This window comes from Oncorhynchus mykiss, chromosome 2 (assembly GCF_013265735.2).
Source record: "Oncorhynchus mykiss isolate Arlee chromosome 2, USDA_OmykA_1.1, whole genome shotgun sequence".
Classification (NCBI taxonomy): domain Eukaryota; kingdom Metazoa; phylum Chordata; class Actinopteri; order Salmoniformes; family Salmonidae; genus Oncorhynchus; species Oncorhynchus mykiss.
The window spans coordinates 64,108,793-64,126,374 of NC_048566.1; the positions used below are offsets into that span (position 1 = coordinate 64,108,793).

A 17,582-nucleotide genomic window follows, 5' to 3' on the forward strand; every position below is an offset into this window, starting at 1 on the left:
GGAGCAGGTTTTCATCAAGGATCTCTCTGTACTTTGCTCCGTACATCTTTCCCTCGATCCTGACTAGTCTCCCAGTCCCTGCCGCTGAAAAACAGGCCCACAGCTTAATGCACTGCTTTCCTCCGGACGTGACGCTTGGCATTCAGGCCAAAGAGTTCAATCTTGGTTTCATCAGACCAGAGAATCTTGTTTGTTTGAGTCCTTTAGGTGCCTTTTGGCAAACTCCAAGTGGGCTGTTATATGCCTTTTACTGAGGAGTAGCTTCCGTCTAACCACTTTACCATAAATGCCTGATTGGTGGAGTGCTGCAGAGATGGTTGTCCTTCTCCACATAGAAACTTTGGAGCTTCCTCAAGAGTGACCATCGGGTTTTTTTGGTCACCTCCCTGATCAAGTCCCTTCTCCCCCGATTGCTCAGTTTGGCCGGGTGGACAGATCTAGGAAGAGTCTTGGTGGTTCCAAACTTCTTCAATTTAAGAATGATTGAGGCCACTGTGTTCTTGGGGACCTTCAATGCTGCAGAAATGTTTTGGTACTCTTCCCCAGATCTGTGCCTCCACATAATCCTGTCTCGGAGCTCTACGGACAATTCCTTCGACCTCATGGCTTGGTTTTTGCTCTGACATGCACTGTCAGCTGTGGGACCTTATATAGACAGGTGTGTGCCTTTCCAAACCATGTCCAATCAATTGAATTTACCACAGGTGGACTCCAATCAAGTTGTAGAAACATCTCAAGGATGATCAATGGAAACAGGATGCACCTGAGCTCAATTTCAAGTCTCATAGCAAAGGGTCTGAATACTTAATAAACTATTTCTGTTTTTATTTTTAATACATTTGCAAAAATGTCTAAAAACCTGTTTTCGCTTTGTCATTATGGGGTAACCGCTGCCAAATGTACTCCTGAGTCGTGCAGCCGTCCAAGGCACTACATCTCAGTCCTAGAGGCGCCACTACAAACCCCGGTTTGATCCCAGGCTGTATCACAACCGGCCATGATTGGGAGTCCCATTGGGCAGCGCACAATTGGTAGGTAGGCTGTCATTGTAAATAAGAGTTGGTTCTTAACTGACTTGCCTAGTTAAATAAAGTTTAAATAAAAATAAAAAACAAAGTACTGACTAAAGGGTCTGAATACTTATATAAATGTGAATTTTCTGTTTTTTTGTATTTAAGAAATTAGCAACATTTTCCAAAAACCTATTTTCACTTTGTCAATATGGGATATTGTGTGTAGATTGACGAGAATTGTATTTTATTTAATACATTTTAGAATAAGGCTGTAACGTAACAAAATGTGGAAAAAGTATAGTATGTTTTGTATGTAATACATGTTGCTTGGTAATGTCCGTACCTGTGATATGAATGTGGTACTCCTCTTTGAAGATGCTCTTGCACACAGGAAGTTTGAACTTGAGCTGTGTGGTGGACATGCCAGGCAGGTTCATATCAAGGTCGCCCATGAACTGAGGGAACTCCCAGTCCTGAAAACACATCCCAATAGACTATATTTTATTTATTGTTTATTTGAATAGGGACAGGTACAAACACATGAACACATTGCATACGACAGGAAAAGGTGTACCGAGCACGCCCCCATTCTCATCGATGGGGTTGTAGTGGAGCACGTTGAGAGCTTCAAGTTCCTTGGTGTCCACATCACCAACTAACTAACATTGTCCAAGCACACCAAGACAGTCGTGAAGAGGGCACGACAAAACCTACTCCCCCTCAGGAGACTGAAAAGATTTAGCATGGGTCCTCAGATCCTCAAAAGGTTCTACAGCTGCACCATTGAGGGCATCCTGACTGGTTGCATCACTGCCTGGTATGGCAACTGTTCGGCCTCCGACCACAAGGTGCTACAGAGGGTAGTGCGTACGGCCCAGTACATCACTGGGGCCAAGCTTCCTGCAATCCAGGACCTCTATACCAGAAGATGTCAGAGGAAGGCCCTAAAAATTGTCAAAGACTCCAGCCACCCTAGTCATAGACAGGTCTCTCTGCCAAGCCATAAGACTCCTGAACATCTAATCAAATGGATACCTAGACTACTTGCACTGCCCCCCCACCCCCTCTTTTACTCCGCTGCTACGCTCTGTCATTATCTATACATAGTCACTTAAATAATTCTACCTACATGTACCGTTGAAGTCAGAAGTTTACATACACCTTAGCCAACTACTTTTAAACTCAGTTTTTCACAATTCCTGACATTTAATCCTAGTACAAATTCCCAGTTTTAGGTCAGTTAGGATCACCACTTTATTTTAAGAATGTGAAATGTCCGAATAACAGTAGAGTGAACAATGTATTTCCTTCATCACATTCGTAGTGGGTCAGAGGTTTACATTAGAGGTCGACCGATTAATCGGAATGGCCGATTCGTTTTTTTTACACCTTTATTTAACTAGGCAAGTCAGTTACAAACACATTCTTATTTTCAATGATGGCCTAGGAAAAGGTGGGTTAACTGCCTTGTTCAGGGGCAGAACGACAGATTTTTACCTCGTCAGCTCGGCGATTCAATCTTGCAACCTTACGGTTAACTAGTCCAACACTCTAACCACCTGCTTTACATTGCACTCCACGAGGAGCCTGCCTGTTACGCGAATACAGTAAGAAGCCAAGGTAAGTTGCTAGCTAGCATTAAACTTATCTTATGAGAAACGATCAATCAATCAATCATAATCAGTAGTTACAGTGCCTTGCGAAAGTATTCGGCCCCCTTGAACTTTGCGACCTTTTGCCACATTTCAGGCTTCAAACATAAAGATATAAAACTGTATTTTTTTGTGAAGAATCAACAACAAGTGGGACACAATCATGAAGTGGAACGACATTTATTGGATATTTCAAACTTTTTTAACAAATCAAAACCTGAAAAATTGGGCGTGCAAAATTATTCAGCCCCCTTAAGTTAATACTTTGTAGCGCCACCTTTTGCTGCGATTACAGCTGTAAGTCGCTTGGGATATGTCTCTATCAGTTTTGCACATCGAGAGACTGACATTTTTTCCCATTCCTCCTTGCAAAACAGCTCGAGCTCAGTGAGGTTGGCTGGAGAGCATTTGTGAACAGCAGTTTTCAGTTCTTTCCACAGATTCTCGATTGGATTCAGGTCTGGACTTTGACTTGGCCATTCTAACACCTGGATATGTTTATTTTTGAACCATTCCATTGTAGATTTTGCTTTATGTTTTGGATCATTGTCTTGTTGGAAGACAAATCTCCGTCCCAGTCTCAGGTCTTTTGCAGACTCCATCAGGTTTTCTTCCAGAATGGTCCTGTATTTGGCTCCATCCATCTTCCCATCAATTTTAACCATCTTCCCTGTCCCTGCTGAAGAAAAGCAGGCCCAAACCATGATGCTGCCACCACCATGTTTGACAGTGGGGATGGTGTGTTCAGCTGTGTTGCTTTTACGCCAAACATAACGTTTTGCATTGTTGCCAAAAAGTTCAATTTTGGTTTCATCTGACCAGAGCACCTTCTTCCACATGTTTGGTGTGTCTCCCAGGTGGCTTGTGGCAAACTTTAAACGACACTTTTTATGGATATCTTTAAGAAATGGCTTTCTTCTTGCCACTCTTCCATAAAGGCCAGATTTGTGCAATATACGACTGATTGTTGTCCTATGGACAGAGTCTCCCACCTCAGCTGTAGATCTCTGCAGTTCATCCAGAGTGATCAAGGGCCTCTTGGCTGTATCTCTGATCAGTCTTCTCCTTGTATGAGCTGAAAGTTTAGAGGGACGGCCAGGTCTTGGTAGATTTGCAGTGGTCTGATACTCCTTCCATTTCAATATTATCGCTTGCACAGTGCTCCTTGGGATGTTTAAAGCTTGGGAAATCTTTTTGTATCCAAATCCGGCTTTAAGGTTCTTCACAACAGTATTTCGGACCTGCCTGGTGTGTTCCTTGTTCTTCATGATGCTGTCTGCGCTTTTAACGGACCTCTGAGACTATCACAGTGCAGGTGCATTTATACGGAGACTTGATTACACACAGGTGGATTGTATTTATCATCATTAGTCATTTAGGTCAACATTGGATCATTCAGAGATCCTCACTGAACTTCTGGAGAGAGTTTGCTGCACTGAAAGTAAAGGGGCTGAATAATTTTGCACGCCCAATTTTTCAGTTTTTTATTTGTTAAAAAAGTTTGAAATATCCAATAAATGTCGTTCCACTTCATGATTGTGTACCACTTGTTGTTGATTCTTCACAAAAAAATACAGTTTTATATCTTTATGTTTGAAACCTGAAATGTGGCAAAAAGTCGCAAAGTTCAAGGGGGCCGAATACTTTCGCAAGGCACTGTAACTACACATGGTTGATGATATTACTAGTTTATCTAGAGTGTCCTGCGTTGCATATAATCGATGCGGTGCGCATTCGTGAAAAAGGACTGTGGTTGTTCCAGTGTGTACCTAACCATAAACATCAATGCCTTTCTTAAAATCAATGCATAAGTATATATTTTTAAACCTGCATATTTAGTTAATATTGCCTGCTAACATGAATTTCTTTTAACTAGGGAAAATGTGTCACTTCTCTTGCAACAGAGTCAGGGTATATGCAGCAGTTTGGGCCGCCTGGCTCGTTGCGAACTGTGTGAAGACTATTTCTTCCTAACAAAGACAGCCAACTTCGCCAAACGGGGGATGATTTAACAAAAGCGCATTTGCGAAAAATCACAATCGTTGCACGACTGTACCTAACCATAAACATCAATGCCTTTCTTAAAATCAATACACAGAAGTATATTTTTTAAACCTATATATTTAGCTAAAAGAAATCCAGGTTAGCAGGTAATATTAACCAGGTGAAATTGTGTCACTTCTCTTGCGTTCATTGCACGCAGAGTCAGTGTATATGCAACAGTTTGGGCCGCCTGGCTCGTTGCGAACTAATTTTCCAGGATGTTACGTAATTATGACATAACATTGAAGGTTGTACAATGTAACAGCAATATTTAGACTTATGGAAGGCACCTGTTAGATAAAATACACAACGGTTCCGTATTTCACTGAAATAATAAACGTTTTGTTTTCGAGATGATAGTTTCCTGATTTGACCATATTAATGACCTAAGGCTCGTATTTCTGTGTGTTATGTTATAATTAAGGCTATGATTTGATAGAGCAGTCTGTCTGAGCGATGGTAGGCAAAGCAGGCTCGTTAGCATTCATTCAAACAGCACTTTCGTGCATATTGCCAGCAGCTCTTCGCAATGCGTTAAGCATTGCGCTGTTTATGACCTCAAGCCTATCAACTCCCGTGATTAGGCTGTAACCGATGTGAAATGGCTAGCTAGTTAGCGGGCTGACCGCTAATAGCGTTTCAAACGTCACTCGCACTGACTTGGAGTAGTTGTTCCCCTTGTTCTGCATGGGTAATTCTGCTTCGAAGGTGGCTGTTGTCGATGTGTTCCTGGTTCGAGCCCAGGTAGGAGCGAGGAGAGGGACGGAAGCTATAATGTTACACTGGCAATACTAAAGTGCCTATAAGAACATCCAATAGTCAAAGGTATATGAAATACAAATCATATAGAGAGAAATAGTCCTATAATTCCTAGAATAACTACAACCTAAAACGTCTTACCTTGGAATATTGCAGACTCATGTTAAAAAGAACCACCAGCTTTCATATGTTCTCATGTTCTGAGCAAGGAACTTAAACGTTAGCTTTCTTACATGGCACATATTGCGCTTTTACTTTCTTCTCCAACACTTTGTTTTTGCATTATTTAAACCAAATTGAACATGTTTCATTATTTATTTGAGGCTAAATTTATTTTATTGATGTATTATATTAAGTTAAAATAAGTGTTCATTCAGTATTGTTGTAATTGTGATCATTACAAATTAAAAAATAAATTAAAAAACAACAACAAATCGGCCAATTTATCGGTATCGGCTTTTTTGGGTCCTCCAATAAACGGTATAGACGTTGAAAAATCACAATCGGTCGACCTCTAGTTTACATGCACTCAATTAGTATTTTGTAGCATTGCCTTTAAATGGTTTAACTTGGGTCAAACCATTCGGGCAGCCTTCCACAAGCTTCCCACTATCAGTTGGGTGAAGTCTGGCCTCCTGTGTTACGGTGCGTGAATGAGGACCCAAAAGCGAATTAACGTAAACAGAGCTTCTTTAATAACAAAACATACGTAGGCTCAGATGGACCGGCAGATTCCGACAGGACAGGACAAGGTTGCAGCAAACATGACGATAGTCTGGTTCAGGCATGAATAACACAAACAAGAATCCGACAAAGACAGGAGCAAAAACAGAGAGAGATATAGAGGACTAATCAGAGGGAAAAAGGGAACAGGTGGGAAAAGGGGTGACGAGGTAGTTAGGAGGAGACAAGGAACAGCTGGGGGAAAGAGGGGGAGAAAAGGTAACCTAATAACGACCAGCAGAGGGAGACAGGGTGAAGGGAAAGGACAGAAACAAGACACAACATGACATCCTGACAGAGCTGGTGTAACCGAGTCAGGTTTGTAGGCCTCCTTGCTCGCACATGCTTTGTCAGTTCTGCCCACAAAATGTCTATAGGATTGAAGTCAGGGCTTTGTTATGGCCACTCCAATCCCTTGACTTTGTTGTCCTTAAGCCATTTTGCCACAACTTTGGAAGAATACTTCCATTTGGAAGACCCGTTTGCGACCAAGCTTTAACTTCCTGACTGATGTCTTGAGATGTTGCTTCAATAAATCCACATAATTTTCCTGCCTCATGATGCCATCTATTTTGTGAAGTGCACCAGTATCTCTGTAGCAAAGCACCCCCACAACATGAAGCTGCCACACTCGTGCTTCACGGTTGGGATGGTGTTCATTGGCTTGCAAGCCTACCCCTTTTTCCTCCAAACATAACGATGGCCATTATGGCCAAACAGTTCTATTTTTGTTTCATCAGAACAGAGGACATTTCTCCCAAAAATACGATCTTTGTCCCTATGTGCAGTTGCAAACTGTAGTCTGGCTTTTTTATGGCGGTTTTGGAGCAGTGGCTTCTTCCTTGCCGAGTGGCCTTTCAGGTTATGTTGATATAGGACTTGTTTTACTGTGGATATAGATACTTTTGTACCTATTTCCTCCAGCATCTTCACACGGTCCTTTGCTGTTGTTCTGGGATTGACTTGCACTTTTCGCACCAAAGTACGTTCATCTCTAGGAGACAGAATGCGTCTCCTTCCTGAGCGGTATGACGGCTGCGTGGTCCCATGGTGTTTATACTTGCGTACTACTATTTGTACAGATGAATGTGGTACCTTCAGGCGTTTGGAAATTGCTCCCAAGGATGAACCAGACATGTGGAGGTCTACAATTTGTTTTCTGAGGTCTTGGCTGATTTCTTTAGATTTTCCCATGATGTCAAGCAAAGAGGCATTGAGTTTGAAGGTAGGCCTTGAAATACATCCACAGGTACACCTCCAATTGACTCAAATGATGTCAATTAGCCTATCAGAAGCTTCTAAAGCCATGACACAATTTTCTGGAATTTTCCAAGCTGTTTAAAGGCACAGTCAACTTAGTGTATGTAAACTTCTGACCCACTGGAATTGTGATACAGTGAATTATAAGTGAAATAATCTGTCTGTAAACAATTGTTGGGAAAATGACTTGTGTCATGCACAAAGTAGATGTCCTAACCGACTTGCCAAAACTATAGTTTGTTAACAAAAAAATGTGTCGAGTGGTTGAAAAATGAGATTTAAGTGTATGTAAACTTCCGACTTGAACTGTACATATTACCTCGTCTAACCGGTGCCCCCACACATTGACTCTGTACCAGTACCCCCTGTATATAAGCCTCGCTACTGTTATGTTACTGCTGCTCTTTAATTACTTGTTCCTTTTATTTCGTATTCTTATTCATATTTTTTTTTAACTGCGTTGTTGGTTAGGGGCTTGTAAGTAAGCATTTCACTGTAAGGTTGTATTCGGCGCATGTGATGAATCACGTTTGATTTGATTTGATACACAATCATCCAATGCTTTGCACCCTACTGTGTCTAGCTCCCGCTCATTTTCAACAAGCATCCCAGGAGTCCATCTGATCAGAAGTCTTTCATAGTGACAGCTTTTACTGAAGTAAACAACACATATCATGTAAGACCAAGCATAAAATCAGAGACAACAATACATTATGTTCCAAAGTGAACAACAGGGATTTCTTTTCATGGTACTTGCTAGGGATTCAGGAGAGTTGTCTATTGATGGGTAAGGTACCACAGAGGTCAAAAGCCTAACTGACAGCTGCAGTGCACAGTGTGTTTACAGGGCCCTGTACTGTGCCTTTGTGCACTGGGGGTTCCTCATGTCAAAACACATCACAAACCACTCAATACAGACATCACGAACCACTCTGTGCCTCCTAAATCCCTGATTGGGAAAAGTCAATAAAGACTCTACAATGTAAGATCAATGAAATATGCCGAAGATAATGTCTGGGAAGAATATGTGTGTTGAACAGACAGAGAAACATGCTGTAGGTCTTAGATAACCCGAAGACACACACAGATCTTTCTTTTTATGCATAACGGCCTTTTCTTCGATCATGACAGTATAGCCTACACTGAAAAACGTAATGGAGTTGTTTAAACTAAATATTCTTAATTAACTGCTTCCATGGACTTTTTTTTGTTTACTCAACTTTTAGGTCAAAGTGTTATCTGAACTTATCATTTTTTGTTGGCCCAAAGTTCTGCCTACTTAAAATGATGCGTTTGCTCAAATTGTCTCATATGTTCATTTAATTATAAATTATTATTTGGGCATCTTACCAAAAAAAGGCTGTGGAATTAGTTACACACACACAGTGCTTTTATCATACAACTTTTCAACTTACATATTTGACACACATGATTACATTGTGTATGTTCATATACATATAAAAATCAATATTCAAGTTGTCCTCACCTGGGATTTGAACTCAAAACCTTGTGGTTTACAGCATTCCAAGCTTCCTCCTACTCCACCACATGTGTCCATAACTGACTTGACCTGTATTGCTACACTTTGCACTTCAAATAAAATCTCAGCTCTGTTAAAAGTACACCCAAGAATAATTCTTTTCTTTATCATAGTGATTAAGGAGTAACATAAAAAAAAAAAAAATGCTTAAATAAGTGAATTGAATCAATGAATAGAGAATAGTCAGATTAACTGTCAGGGCTGGGTAAGTTACTTTCTAAATGTAATCCGTTACAGTTACTAGTCACCTGTCCAAAATTGTAATCAGTAATGTAACTTTTGGATTACCCAAACTCAGTAACATAATCTGATTACATTCAGTTACTTTTAGATTACGTGTGTATGTTACCAATTGAATAATTTATCTATTGCAGGATAAATCAATGTTAAAGTTGAAACAGCTGGCCATATATGGATGTTACATTTTACTTGATGTGTTGGTTCGATTTTTCATGTAAAGATATCATTTAAAAGTCGATCAGAATTCTAGTCATTCCAATAAATGTTATACACCTTGATCTTCAAGAATAGGACTTTTTTTTATCAGCATGGATTAGATTGAGCAATAAAAGCCCTACATTTATCCATAGGCTGGGATCCGCACTATGCAGCTGTGCAAGAGTGCATTTTTCACTGGCTGTCCACTGGTTTAAAAACCAATGATTGATTGGCAATGTAAACTTCTTGAATTCAACCATTATTTGGTCCAAATACACATTTAGATTTGTAAACAGCCATCCACAAAACAAAAAATTCCATAAAGCGAAAATAGCTAAATCAGAGAGTAGAAATGTGATTTACATCAATGTGCTATGTAGATATCAATAGTAAGTGATATCCGTATCGCCGTAGACCACACCACTGCTGTCGTCCTTACTTCCTATTCAAATTGGATAATCGTTGGATGCCGACAGCAGTCACACCATTGGAAGAAATGTTTGGACTGTAGCCTACAAAAGCCTATTCCTGCTCTTTTCCTGCGATCCATCAAACCATTTGGTGTGTCATCATAGTGGTCTCCTTGGGGTCAGACTCCCTCAGGTGGAACAAACTTAAACATGCACCTTTTTTCAATGATGATTTGAATGTCATTGAGAAAACAGAGAAGTGTCAAAGAATTGTTTTCGCAAACATCCTTTCTGAATTTAAAAGTAATACTCAAAGTAATCTAGCTTTTCAAAAGTATCTGTAATCTGATTACAATACTTTCGTTGGTAACGATTACAGTTATCCTTTTTTGTAATCCCTTACATGTAATCCCCAAACCTGTTAACTGATAATTGCACAGGCATGGTGGTGTAGCAGGAAGATTGGAATGCCATGAATCAAGAGGTAGTGAGTTCAAATCCCAGGTGAGGACATGTTGAATATTAATGACTGTATAAATGAATGTGCACAATGTAATCATGTATGTTAAGTATTGAAAACATTGTATGTTAAAAGCACTGTTTGTGTGTGTTTAACCAGTTCTACAGCCTTTTTAGCTAAGATGTACAAATTATCAATTCCAAACACATCATATTAAATTGACTGAATTTTTTGCAAAAGTTTTCTCAAGTTGTAGCTAAGTTTGGGCAACACATTATTTGTTTGTTCAGGTAACACTTGGACCAAAAAGTGAGTAAACAAAAAAAGGGCTGTGGAAGCAGTTCGCTTACTTAATAATATTTTTTTGAAACAACTAGGTTCGTGGGTGTTCTTTTTTAGTGATAGTTATTTAACTAAACAGCAGCCATTTTCAATACTTACAAATGGATTACCTTTTCATATGTGAGGATATGAATATAGATATCCCCCCTAGATATTAATTAGGCCTTCCACTTACTCATGTATACTTGTTTCCTGATACAGTCCCACTAATAAGGGTGACATTTAAGCAATGTGCCCCCTCACATGAAATAATAAGTCTCTAGGACATAAACAGTGAGCATGCACGCAACACACACACAGACGTGCACGCACACACCACACACTCACTCACACAAGTCTTTAAGTCTGCAAAGTTACACACACACACCTGGAAATAAAAAACGGAAGAATATACTAGACTATCAAATACCCAAATAAAAGCCTCGCAAATCTCCATCAGCTGGGAGGTAAATCCAGCCCAGTCTGTTAATTGTGTCTGTTAATTTCTCATGGAGGTGCGAGATTAACTACCAGCCACAACACGCCTACATGAAGGTGAATGAAGCCATTTGGAACGATGTGGGTCGGAATGGCGGAAGGAGGAGTAGAGAGGTTTTCATTGACTATGCCACAATAGAGTGCAATGACAGCAGGCCTCAGGTCCTTGTGAGCGCTAACGGTTATTTATTGAAACCATAAAATAACCCTAGTAAACGTGGGTGCTGTACACAGCGCAGAAAATAAGAGGGGGCTAGCTATCATAAACAAAGGCATCTGAATGAGAGTGAAATACAGCCCAGCGGTGAAAAACAGGAGTGTGATTGGTGAGTAGTCGGGTACTGGCTGGGACTAGAGAGTCAAATGAGGAAGTCACATTATGGAGACTGCAGTAGTCATATGGGATGATGTCTGAGGCAGGAGATGGGAGCTCCAACTGACAGCTGGCGGAAAAAAACGGTCACTACGCATAAGCCCGTTTCTGAGAACAGAGGAGACACCAGTGAAAAGTGAAGCCTATTCAAAGACAAAACAGGATATAACGAATAAAACTTGAAACAACGAGAAAACAACGGCCATGTTAATCAGAAATAAGTCATTCAACAGTTGACTATGTAATACGTTATTTAACTATATCAACTGAATGACCGAGGTGAGCAATAACAGGAAATAACGATTTAGTAAGTTATTGTATGCTACATATAAATCATTGTTTACTAATCATCATAGCCCTGTAAAAACAAGAATTGTGGCCATAACCACAGGAATCGACTCTGAAGAGTAAGGGAAACTGAGGTATTTAAAAAAAATAATATTTAACCTTTATTTAACTAGGCAAGTCAGTTAAGAACAAATTCTTATTTACAATGACTGCCTACCCCGGCCAAGCCCGACGATGCTGGGCCAATTGTGCGCTGCCCAATGGGACTCCCCATCACGGCCGGATGTGACACAGCCTGGATTTATTAGACAATAATGTGTACAGTCATCCATGAGAAGCTACTAATAATTTATTACATAAAACATATGGAAACAGACAATTAAGGGCTACTAGATATTAGACTATGTAATCCTTTAAGCAAGAAGAAAGCGGATAAAATATGTCTATTAAACGTAAGTAGAAGCCTGGCTGAATTAGGCTTGAGTTCCAAACCACCCAGTCTGTATTTGGCTTGAGGCTACTGTGTTGAAAGCCTTCTCTCCTTGAAACACCGCTATGCATTTTCTACCCAGACAAATACATTTGCATATTCATGAGTATGCCACTGACAAACACTTTATTGATGTATAGGCTCCTGTGGGATGGAGGGATGGAGGACATTGAGTGGAAAAAAGGAAAGAAAACATTAAATGTTATGAGTCATCATTAGAAAAGTCCTGGGTTCACAGAAGAGGAGAGCACGGGTAAGTCCTTAGCTGAAGCCTGGCCGGATGGAGGGATGGCCGAATGGAGGGATGGCTGGATAGAGGGATGGCTGGATAGGGGGATATCTGGATAGGGGGATGGCTGGATAGGGGGATGGCTGGGTAGAGGTATGGCTGGATAGGGGAATGGCTGGATAGGGGAAATGCTGGATAGGGGGATGGCTGGATAGGGGGATGGCTGGATAGGGGATGGCTGGATAGGGGGATGGCTGGATAGGGGGATGGCTGGATAGGGGAATGGCTGGATAGGGGGATGACTGGATAGGGGGATGGCTGGTTACGGGGATGGCTGGATAGGGGGATGGCTGGATAGGGGGATGGCAGGTTAGGGGGATGGCTGGTTAAGGGGATGGCTGGTTAAGGGGATGGCTAGATAGGGGGATGGCTGGATAGGGGGATGGCTGGTTGGATGAGGGGTAGAGATATAAATCAGAAGCAGCTGTGGGTGTGTAGTCATGCAGGCTCTGACTGATCAAACGTCTCCCTCTCTCGCTCTCTCAACCCAGTGCCGCAGTGCCCCTGTGACTGAGGGAGGGGTGAGGAACGGGAGAGATAAAGGGAAAAAAGAGGGGGAGAGTAATGGAGCCCAGCTAGTTTTTAATTGGCCATGGGGGAGCCCCTACCTGCATGACAATGAGCAGGTCAAAGACCAGGATGAAGGAAGCCAGAAAGGCCCTGGAGACCTCGTCGCTAGGCAGAAAGCCGCGGTTCAGGTTGTCCCAGCTGATCCAGTCAGTACTGATGACCAGCAACACCACCGACGTCAGAGTGATCAGGACCGTCCTGGAGGAGTGAGGAAGTAGAATTGCATTAGTTTCCTGTTAGTCACGTGGGTCACTCCACAGATTTGCTAATTACCACTTTATTAGTCCATTTGTTACAGTGGACAACGATACATTTGTCTTCTGCTCATTTCTCTAAAGTACACAACATCAACACTATAATAAGAGGAGCTCATCATAGGTATATGTAAATATTGACATTGGTTACTAATTCTCTTAGGTATCATTTTATGTTTATCTGTGTGTTATTGACTTTGGATTTAGCAAAACTCTATATTTTGCTCTTCTTTGTACTTGTTTCAATGTCATTCAGTAATTATTACGTTGGTGTTGTGTGGGTTGTTCCATCCCCATGGTAACTGGCTGCATTGCAGATACCTAGCGCCAAGCCATATCATGTTTCAAATATTGTTTTTTGTTACAATTCTAAAGTGGATTATTTTTGGCACTGTTATTGTGATTTACCAAGATTAATTGCTGAACAATTTCAAGATACATTCCTCAACATATTCATCAATCATACTTTCTCCTCAGTATTTGAGATGATGGCTCGTCAGAGTACAAATTGATTGTGACCGTCAGACTGGAGGCATCCATCAACAAGACAAAGGCTTCCAGAGTAGCCACTGAGACTACAGGTATCTCCCTTGCATCCTAATAGAGGAACAATCAATTGAAGAGTGTGGTGTTTAACTTCAACTTATTAGTCATTCATACGTATGAAGAGTTTCATTCCAAAACTCGATATATACATTTTCAGAAATGTTGGTAAATGAGCTTTTATTGTTTAAAGAAATGATGAAAGATATTGGTGAGTTTTTCACTATCTAATCATGACATGGGGTTGTTCAATGACAGACATGTACAGTATTTGTTTCAAATCTATCACTTGACGGTACGATTTCAGAGAGACAAATTATCATGGGTTTTTTTGCAAAACGCTATAGATCCGCCTACATCTCAGAGAAATAAGTAGAACTGCAGTCAAATGTAACAAATAGCTACATTTTGTATAAATGTAACGTCTGTGGTGGAAGAAGGTGAGGACCAAAGCGCAGCGTGGTAAGTGTTCATATTTTATTTTGTGTTTGTGGTTCCCAATCAGAGGCAGCTGTCTATCGTTGTCTCTGAGTAGGAATCATACATAGGTAGCCTTTTCCCCACCTGTGTTTTGTGGGTAGGTGTTTTCTGTATAGTTTATTTGCCTTACAGAACTGTTAGTTTTTTCACTTTGCTATTTTGTTTGAGTGTTTTGATAAATAAAAATCATGAACACTTACCGCGCTGCACTTTTGGTCCTATCCTCATTCTGACGAGAGATGTTACACATCTAAAATCTATTAATTAAAAATCACTCCGACAATACCACACTGTTTCAACAGTGTTGATGTTTTTACATAACATAAGCTCAAATATCCCTGTCCCTGAAATGACCCTAGTGTCCTCTAGCCTGTTCAATAACCACTAGAGCATTTGGGGCATAGAAAAGGGCATCAAGCTGTAATGTTTGACTGGCAGTAACGATTCATGTTGACCTGGTGGAGTGACCGTGTGATATACAGTTGAAGTCGGAAGTTTACATACACCTTAGCCAAATACATTTAAACTCAGTTTTTCTCAGTTTTTCATTGAATCCTAGTAAAAACTCCCTATCTTAGGTCAGTTAGCATCACCACTTTATTTTAAGAATGTGAAATGTCAGAATAATAGAATGATTTATTTCAGCTTTTATTTATTTTATCACATTCCCAGTGGGTCAGAAGTTTACATACGCTCAATTGGTATTTGGTAATATTGCCTTTAAATTGTTTAACTTGGGTCAAACGTTTCGGGTAGCCTTCCACGAGCTTCCCACAATCAGTTGGGTGAATTTGGCCCATTCCTCCTGACAGAGCTGGTGTAACTGAGTCAGGTTTGTAGGCCTCCTTGATTGCACAAGCTTTTCTATAGGATTGAAGTCAGGGCTTTGTGATGGCCACTCCAATACCTTGACTTTGTTGTCCTTAAGCCATTTTGCCACAACTGTGGAAGTGTGTTTGGGGTCATTGTCCATTTGGAAGACCCATTTGCAACCAAGCTTTAACTTCCTGACTGATGTCTTGAGATGTTGCTTCAATATATCCACATAATGTTCCTTCCTCATGAAGCCATCTATTTTGTGAAGAGCACCAGTCCCTCCTGCAGCAAAGCACCCCCACAACATGATGCTGCCACCCCCGTGCTTCACGGTTGGGATGGTGTTCTTTGGCTTGCAAGCCTACCCCTTTTTCCTCCAAACATAACGATGGTCATTATGGCCAAACAGTTCTATTTTTGTTTCATCAGACCAGTGGACATTTCTCCAAAAAGTACGATCTTTGTCCCCATGTGCAGTTGCAAACCGTAATCTTTTTATGGTGGTTTTGGAGCAGTGGCTTCTTCCTTGCTGAGCGGCCTTTCAGGTTATGTCGGTATAGGACTTGTTTTACTGTGGATATAGATACTTTTGAACCTGTTTCCTCCAGCATCTTCACAAGGTCCTTTGCTGTTGTTCTGGGATTGATTTGCACTTTTCACACCAAAGTACGTTCATCTCTAGGGGACAGAACGCGTCTCCTTCCTGAGCGATATGATGGCTACGTGGTCCCATGGTGTTTATACTTGCGTACTATTGTTTGTACAGATTAACGTGATACAGTGAGTTATAAGTGAAACAATCTGTCTGTAAATAATTGTTGGAAACATTTCTTGTGTTATGCACAAAGTAGACTTGCCAAAACTATAGTTTGTTATCAATACATTTTTGGAGTGGTTGAAAAACAAGTTTTAATGATTCCAACCTAAGTGTATGTAAACTTGCGACTTCAACTGTATCTAGGCCATTGATCTCTCCCTTGTGATGAGCATTATTGGACACAGTGTAACAGCTTGATCGGGTCATATCCCTTGCTCTGGCTCAGTGAGGTGTGTGTGTGTGTGTGTGTGTGTGTGTGTGTGTGTGTGTGTGTGTGTGTGTGTGTGTGTGTGCGTGTGTAAAGGCAGGGGTATAGCTGGCCCTGTGACCTTGTTATGTCCATTGATTTCCTCTGCCTGTTTTTCTAATTAAAGGTGCTGACACTGAGCGGAGGAAGATAAACAGCCCTATTGACTGTGTGTAACTGTGTGTAAACCCTAGAGGTTAAGAGCACCCACACACACATGAACCCTAGCACCCACACACACATGAACCCTAACACCCACACACACATGAACCCTAGCACCCACACACACATGAACCCTAGCACCCACACACACATGAACCCTAGCACCCACGCACACACATGAACCCTAGCACCCACATGAACCCTAGCACCCACACACATGAACCCTAGCACCCACATGAACCCTAGCACCCACCCACACAGACACAAACCCTAGCACCCACACACACATGAACCCTAGCACCCACATGAACCCTAGCACCCACACACACACACGAACCCTAGCACACACAAACCCTAGCACCCACACACACACACAAACCCTAGCACCCACACACACACACACACACACACACACACACACACACATACACACATACACACACTGATTGTGCTCAGAGGCAGCATATTGTATGCATTAGACTGGAGACAGAGCCTACCAGAAGAGGATTATCCTGTGATTGCCTTGTTTCCAGAACCTTCTGGCAGCTTTGCCCCAGTCTGGGTAGTGCTGGTCCTGGAGCATCATGTCAGTGACCTGGGAAAGATCCATAAACGAACATGCTGTGGGTTGCCAGTACAGCATTAAGACTAAACTCAAACTGAGATGGCATTTTCAGTAATCTTGAATTTTTGGATTGATCTCTGAATGAAGCTCAAATATTAAAATCACAGAATTCTGACACTCGTAGACAAGGAATGGAATGAGATTGTGTTATTTCGTTCTGAATACAGCGTCAAAATAGATGGTTTGAATTTGCCCTTCTGCATTTGGAACGCTGCAATGGAATGGCATAATCAATTCAAATGGCATTGCATTGTTTATATTCCTATTCCATACAGTCAATCATTAAAAGTAATCTGTTATTTTCTTTGATCAAAGACAATTGACATTTTAGAGGATTGTATGCACAACTACGCAAATCCAGACTTTCGGAGAAGGTACTTCATTGAGGCGAAGGTACATTTTGAATAGGCCACATCTCCTTCTATCAGAAAGAGTGGAGAAGGATTTGGTTGAGAAAAATCAGGTAAATCTTTCTGGCATGAGCAGTGTTGCAAAAACAGCCATTTCCTGC

At 41.2% G+C, this 17,582-nt stretch overlaps 1 protein-coding gene across 3 annotated transcripts in view; it reads right to left on the reverse strand.

Annotated features, from left to right (window-relative positions):
- The window catches only part of tmem117 (transmembrane protein 117), a 68,165-nt gene that overhangs the window by 6,737 nt on the left and 43,846 nt on the right, over positions 1 to 17,582 (reverse strand). For all 3 annotated transcript variants that reach the window (XM_036952899.1, XM_021568010.2, XM_021568019.2), the window contains exons 5-7: positions 16,944 to 17,041; positions 13,166 to 13,325; positions 1,357 to 1,486 (exon numbers count right to left, since the gene is read on the reverse strand). In XM_036952899.1, coding sequence (XP_036808794.1) covers positions 1,357 to 1,486; positions 13,166 to 13,325; positions 16,944 to 17,041 — 388 coding nt within the window. The remainder of the gene's footprint in view (positions 1 to 1,356; positions 1,487 to 13,165; positions 13,326 to 16,943; positions 17,042 to 17,582) is intronic.